Source organism: Myotis brandtii, unplaced genomic scaffold (genome assembly GCF_000412655.1).
Source record: "Myotis brandtii unplaced genomic scaffold, ASM41265v1 scaffold535, whole genome shotgun sequence".
Lineage (NCBI taxonomy): Eukaryota > Metazoa > Chordata > Mammalia > Chiroptera > Vespertilionidae > Myotis > Myotis brandtii.
This window is the reverse complement of record NW_005369964.1, coordinates 2649815-2657176: the sequence shown is the minus strand read 5'-3', so window position 1 is coordinate 2657176 and position 7362 is coordinate 2649815. Positions and strand designations below refer to the sequence as shown.

The following is a 7362-nucleotide window of genomic DNA, read 5'->3' as shown; positions in this document are numbered from 1 at the left end:
TGTGTGGTTCACGCAGCCGCCGAAGGCGTAGGCCCAGAAGAGCAGCCAGCGCCACGCCAGCCCCCGCACCAGCCAGCAGGCCAGCAGCTGCACCAGCACCAGCCCCAGCACCGTCCACTTGAGATGAGGGTCCGGCCGCATCAGGGCCTTGATGGCCGGGTACTTGGCTGCAGGTAGGACCAGGAGAGAAGGTGGTGAGGGGGGTGCGGCCGCATGGGCCCCCAGCCATATGCCCACTCTCCCCTCCTCCCTCCCTTCCTCCCTTCATTCCGTTTGTCCCACTGGCTTCCCTCCGGTCCTCCTCCGCCATCCACTAAGCCCCTGGGCAGTGACACGGGATAATTCGCCCTCGAGGATCATGCTAAGACCTTGCCCTGCGTGTGCTTCTGGACCTAGGACCAGCCGGGCCTGTGGGCACCCAGACAGGCAGACCTCCCTCCTCCCCACCGCCTGGGGGTGCTGGGGAGACTTCCCGGGGGTGGGGGGCTTTGCCATCAGCCTAAATAAAGAGCAGGTGTCCCCACAGGTCACTGAAATGTAATCAGAAATCAAAGCAGCTGCAGAGCCAGGAGCTGCCGGCTGCGCCCGTGAACCTCACACACGGTGCAGCGGACTGTGACCGGGTGGACCAGGCATATCGGGAACCCGGGAGGGGCAGGCGGCTAGGGGAGGGGCACATGGAGGGCTCGGGCTTGCTCTCGAGTGTTTCAGCTCTTAAAACAAGATCTGAAGGAAGTGCCATAAAATGTTAAATGTGTTTATTTGGAGGGGAGGGGGTTGGTATAGTATCTTTTGTATTTTCTATGTTTCATTTCACAGAAAAGGAAAAAACAATGAGAGTTGGGGTTGGCCAAGCTCAATGGGGCCTTTCCCGGCCCAGAAGCAGCAAGCCCTGCAGGAACGGGGAAAAGGGGTGTGGGGGACGTACCCTCTATCAAGACAGCCGTGCCTTCTAGAACCTCTGCAGCTGCGGGCAGGAGGGCCGGCAGGGCCAGGCTGGGGAGGGTGCTACGTCCAGGGACAGGGACGGACAGGGTGACAGACGCCCACCAGGTCTGCTCCGTCCAGCCTCCCCAGGCACAGCAGGTGAGCACTCAGCACCACGATGCACAGAGAGGGAAACTGAGGCTATAAGGGTGGGGCTTGTCCCAAGGCCCCCTCAGGACAGGCGGTGTCCACCCTCCTGAGCAGTCGGCAGCCTCAGGCTCACCCTCCCAGGCTGTCCCATGATGAGGGTCCCAGGACGGACGGCAGCAGAGGCTGGGCCCCGACTGGAACTCAGCACCACGATGCACAGAGAGGGAAACTGAGGCTATGAGGGTGGGGCTTGTCCCAGGGCCCCTTCGGGACAGGCGGTGTCCACCCTCCTGAACAGTGGGCAGCCTCAGGCTCACCCTCCCAGGCTGTCCCATGAAGAGGGTCCCAGGACGGCAGCAGAGGCTGGGCCCCGACTGGAAATGGCCAGGCCAAGGCTGAGTCCTGCCCAGCTCTGCCCAGCTCTGCCCAGCTCTTTCCTTCGAGTGACCCAGGCAGTGGCTCCCCCTCTGTGCTTGGTCCGGAAGGATATGACAGCCCAGCTCAACCGACCCAAGGCCCTCCTCCCTCCCGCCATCCTGTGTGCCATTGACAGATGAGGAGACTGCGTCTCAGGGTGATGCCTGGGCTCAGCCAGCACCGAGGGCATGTCCCCAGCCTCCCTCTTGAGAAGGTGCCTCTGGCATGGGGACGCCAGCCTTCAAGGTGTAGTTACGTCTCTCCAGTGACTAAGACAAGCCAGGGAGTCCGGCTACAGCACCCTTTCTGTCAGAGCCACCCAGCCATAGGCCAGGCTGTTTCAGAGGTGGTGAGCTGCCTGTCCCTGGGAGTATGCAAAGAGAAACACAGCAACATGGCAAAGGGAGTCTGCCCCAGAGGGAAGACTCAGGCTCACAATCGGAGTTCTGTGGCCATGGGTTCGTTCCCACCTCTGTGGGCCGTGGTGTCCCAGTGTGAGACGGCGAGGACACAGTGCGCCTCTCACTGTCTGTCCCCTCGGGCAGGTCCTGGCTCCCGGACAGCAGGACAGCCCTCATCTGCTGGGAGATGCTAGGGGGTATCGGGGTCCCCGAATCCTAGAATCACAGGCTACCTCTGCCCAGGGAGCAGCGTCCAGAGTGGGTTCAAATCCCAGTTCTGGACAAGGATTTTATTTTAATTTAGTTTATTTTGGTTAATCCTCACCTGAGGATATTTTTCCATTGATTTTTAGGGAAAGTGGAAGAGAGAAGGAAAGACAGAAAGAAACATTGATATGAGAGAAACATATTGATTGGTTGCCTCCTGCACGCGCCCCGACCAGGGCCGGGGCCAGGGAGGAGCCTGAAACCAAGGTACATGTCCTTGACCGGAATTGAACCCGGGACCCTTTGGTCCACAGCCAACACTCTGTCCACTGAGCCAAACCGGCTAGGATTGGACAAGAATCTTGAATCCACAACATGTAAAGATCTCCTACAATTGAACAACAAAAGGCAAACCACCCAATGTAAAAACCGGCAAAGGACTTGAATAGGCATTTCTCCAAAGACGTGCAACTAACCAATGAGCACATGGGAAGATGCTCAGTGTCATCAGTCACTAGGGAAACGCAAATCAAAACCACAATGAGATACTGCTTCACCCGCACTAGGATGGCTACATGTAAAAAGCAGAAAGTAACAAGTGACAACAATGTGGAGAAATCGGAACCATTGTTTGTATGTTACTGGTAAGATCACAAAAAAACGGTACAGCCGCTGTGGAAAATAACTTGATGGTTCCTCAAAAAAAAGTTAAACATAGAATTACCATACGACCCAGCAATTCCACTCCTAAATATATACCTAAAAGAATGTAAGCCCCGGTTGGTAGAGCGTTGTCCCATACTCCAAGGCTGTGGGTTTGATCCCAGGTCAGGGCACATACAAGAAGCAAGTAATGAATGCATCAGTAAGTGGAACAACAAATCAATGTTTTTTTCTCGCTCTCGCTCTCTGTCTCTCCTTCTCTCTCTAGAATTAATTGTGGTAAAATATATAGAGCATAAAATTTGCCATTTTAACTATGTTTGGGATTTGTTCTTGTCTTTTTAAAACATTTCTCAGCTCCAAGCAGGTAACCTCAGCTCCAAGGAGCCGTCTGAACCACAGACGCGGTCACTGGCAGGAGGAATGGATACGCACAGAAAGCCCAGGGGGGAGCAGGGCTCAGGTTATGCTGTGCGTGGCAATGGCTGGTCAGCACATGCGCCCTATGAGGCAGGGCTCAGGCGCACGCAGATGCCCGACCAGCACTGCAGATGGTCACGGCTCCTGAAAGCTTTAGGACTGGGAGACGGCGGGGACCGTGCTGAGGCAATACCAGGCTGGTTACCTGCTCCCGGGCCTGCCCCACGGTGGCTGCTTGGGTCGTGGCTGCACAGGAGGCCAGCTGACTGCCCAGGAAAGGCCAGAGGTCCCCTTGGGTGCTCGGCGCCCCAGCACCATCCCACCAGGTGGGGCGAGAGAGACCAAAAGACCCAGGCGAGGGATGGGGGACAAAGGCAGGTGAAAACTTGTGGACCCCGCTTGGGAGGGGGGCAGGGGGCAGGCCTCATCCCAGCTTATTCCTGCCCCAAAAGGGGTCACAGTGAACTTCTGAGGGTGTGCCCAGGAAGATGGGTGCCTCCAGCGGAGGATGGGGGCTTGCAGGTGGGAATCCAGCAGGGAAACATGTTTCCCCGTGATGGCCAGGGCGAGGAGGAAGTGCCAGCCACCTCCTCGTCAGGAATGCCCTCGCCCACAGCCCTTGCCCACAGCCGGAGCCAGGCGATCGCAGGCAAAGTGCCCTGAACCTTTGCATACCTGGCTGTGGGGCGGGGACCACAGACCCAGAGGCTCCAGCCTCCCGCTCACCAGCCGTGGCCTCTGGGCAGCAGCCTCCCCCCTCGGGCAACTGGGGGCCAGGCGCTCACCTGCCAAGGTGCACCTGGGAACCAACCGAGCCACCAGCCTCCACAGGGTGGGCCTCCCCTGCTTCCCCTTGGAAGGAGGCCAAGCCCGGGCAGGAGGGCGGGGCAGGCCACACCTGCGCCAGGTGAGCACTGACTCGCAAGCTCTGGGGCAGCTGAGAGGACCCTGGCTCTGGGATCCAGGCCAGCACATGGCCACTCCTGTGCCCCTCAGGGGCTAGGGCAGGCACAGAGCTGCCAGCGGGGACCTTGGACAGTGGGTCTCCGGGCCTCCATCGAGCAGATAATACGTCCTGCCTGTGGGAGCGAAGGAGAAGACCCCCCGGGTGCCTTCCCTGCCCAGCCCACCCTCGGGGGCCTGCTGCCCCTTCCCCCTCTCCCAATAGTTTCCCATGAAGCTCAGGCATGGGGTGCCAGGTTCCCAGCCCCTCCCCCAGCCGCCCCACCTCCCCGCTGGGGCTCAGCGCCTCCGAGGCCGGCCTGAGCCTCCGAGCCCCCGGAGCTGTTGTGACTGCGGTTATGACACACAGTTCTCGGGCCTGAGAGCACGCACAGCCCCTTTCTGACCTTTGGGACCAGCGTGCTGCTCAGGGAGGCCATCTGGCCTGCGTTGCTTTTACCTCCGCTCCCGGGCCCGGGGGTCCCTGGACCTGGCCATCCTGCTGGAAGCAATGAAATGCGGGGCCGAGCCCTAACCGGTTTGGCTCAGTGGATAGAGCGTCAGCCTGCGGACTGAAGGGTGCCGGGTTCGATTCCGGTCAAGGGCATGTACTTTGGTTGCGGGCACATCCCCAGTAGGGGGTGTGCAGGAGGCAGCTGATCGATGTTTCTAACTCTCTATCCTTCTCCCTTCCTCTCTGTAAAAAATCAATAAAATATATTTAAAAAAAGAAAAGAAATGCGGGGCCGAGGGGTGAGGCAGCTGGATGCTGGCAGCTCAGGGGCGACCCCCAAGAGTGTAAGCTCCCGATCACCTTCCCCCACAGAGCAGGAAGGAGCCCCCACAAGTCCGCAGGCCCAGCACAGCCCTCAGGGAAGCCTTGCAGAGCAGGCACTGAGGCCTACGGCGTGGTCCCGGGCGCCGTGGCTAAAAGCATGGGGGCGGGGGGGGCGGGCTCAGAGGGGACCTGGCCCCCATGGTGCTGGGAAGTGAGGCTGGGAGCCCTCCAGTGGAGACCCCAGAAGGCCCCTCCAGGACGAGGGCTCCTCTGGACCATCCTAACAGCCCTGTGACCAGGAGCCCGCTGACTCCCCACCCCACCTCCCATCCCTTCACCCACGCCTGCCAGACGGAAACTCAATCCTCACTCAAGGGAAACAAATATCTAACCTCTTCAATTCCAGAGCTTCCGGCTCCCTGACGAGGTGGGAGCCTGGGGACCGCCCGGGGAGCCCCTCTGAGGACCACCAGCCACACAGACCCCGGCTGAGGTCACTGGGCAGGGCAGGACTTGGGACAACTGGAGCCATGGGCTCAGGGGTGTCAGCTGGGGGAGGTCAAGGAGAGTCACAGACAGGAAGACAAGACAGGGGCCCACTGAACTTGGCAACGTCACAGGGGCCCCAGCAGGAGCCATTTCGGCACAGCCAGGGGTGACATGGCTGAGAGGTGAGGTGGTGAGGGGTGTGTGCGGGCATGGAGGGGCAGGACGCCAGGGTGGGGTCATGGACAAGGCAAGCAGTGCTGGCCTGACAGGAGGGCCTCTTCCAGGGGCTCAGGGAAGGCAAACGAGGAGAGGGGGTGTGAGTGGGGAGGGGGAGAGAACCAGAACTGCACCCCGCAGCTGCCCCAGGAGGAGCCCTGCCCAGGCTCTGGCCTCCTGCCCCGAGGACCAGAGCAGCGGGGCTAGGCCCTGCCCGCCTCCCGCAGAGCCCAGGGCAAGTGTGGATGGCCACTTGGAACCAAAGACAACACGCCCGTGCAGACGGCTCCCGGCAGCGGCCCGGCCAGAGCCTCTGGCCATGAGTGACAGCATTGCTAGAAGTCACCCTGTCCAGGCACAGCTCAGAAAGGAGGGTCTGAGACCCAGGGAGGCCCGGAGAATGTCAGACAAAGCAGGGAAAGGCTGGCAGAGCCAGCTGTGACCTCGGGACCCAGAGTCCAGGTCTGCAGGATGCAAGCCGGGACCAGGCCTGGACGCAGAGGCCAGCAGGGCCACATGCCCGGCGTCTGACACACACACACACACACACACACACACACACACACACACACACTCACATACACACACACACACACACACACACACACGCACACCCAGGAGGGGACTACGCCATCATAGAGCGGAGGAAACAGGTTCCACCACCAGGTGAAACACCTAATTTCCAGGGGCCCCTCTGGAGGGTGGAATGAGCCTCAGCCCCCAGAGGAGCTATTTCCGGGGCCGGGCTGCTTCGGGCAAAGCGCCCTGAGAATCCGGTCCCAGTTGAGGAGAGCCACACTGCGGCCCGGCTCAGGCCCACGGCTGTGTGCCCTTGGGCAAGGCCCTGTCCCTCTCTGGGCTGCTTCCTCACCACCCGTCCCCAAGGTGCCCACTCTGACAGCCCTGGGGGCACATGGAGGTGGGGTCTGCCCTGGGGATGGGGGCACATGGCCACCTCGGGGTGAGGAGGCGGCAGGTGCTCAGGGGCTGGGAAGCAGGGCTCCAGCAGGTGTGTGCACTTACATGCATTACATATATTTACATACATGACAGGCTGGGTCATCAAGACCCAGAGAGCAGAGCAGGCGGACACGCCTGCTGGGAGGGCGGCCTGACCCGAACCCCACACCAATCTCAGCTGGGGACCTAGGGTTCTCCCAGAACTTCTCCTGCCTGCTTCTGCTGGGCCAGCCGAGTGGAGGGAAGATGGCAGACGCCACAGCCGGGCAGGGGAGGCGCTGGGCCCGCACCCCCGCAGACAGCAGGGTCCCGAGGCGGGCACCAGGCTCCTGCCGCAGCGCAGGCCTCCGCTCCTCCCTGGGGTCCGGCTGGCGATGAAGTCACACCCCCTGGTCTCCAGCAGGGCTCCCGGGAGCACAGGGGCTCCTCCCCTCTCTCACCTGGACCTGGACCCGTCACACACCAGGCCCGGCACCGTCTAGGACGAACTCCATCCCCAGGGCCGCCAAACACCACTGCTGCCAGTCTCCTGTGACGGCCCAGGTCTCCAATGTTCCATCGCAGCGTCAGCTCCTGCTGCCACCCGCCTCCGAGCCCCCGCCTGACCCTCCGCACGCAAGCCGCTGCACACAGGGCACCAGGAGCCCCCGCCTTCCCTCACTGTCCCCACCGCAGCCCAGTAACCTGACCTCCGACAGCCTCTCCCCACAAAGGCTCCAAAGCCCAACTAATCCCACTTCCCAGCCCGCTTCCTCGCAGCACGGCCCCGGCGCCTGGTGCGCCACCTCCCCA

At 61.2% G+C, this 7362-nt stretch overlaps 1 protein-coding gene across 1 annotated transcript in view; it reads right to left on the bottom strand.

Annotated features, from left to right (window-relative positions):
* Window positions 1–7209, bottom strand: part of DEGS2 (delta(4)-desaturase, sphingolipid 2) — a gene marked incomplete at its 5' end in the record, with an annotated part of 10319 nt that extends 3110 nt beyond the window's left edge. Inside the window, 2 exons of the mRNA XM_014549051.1 lie at window positions 2–167; window positions 7011–7209. Of these exons, the coding sequence (XP_014404537.1) occupies window positions 2–167; window positions 7011–7209 (365 nt within the window). The remainder of the gene's footprint in view (window position 1; window positions 168–7010) is intronic.
* Window positions 7210–7362: the final 153 nt, after the last annotated feature.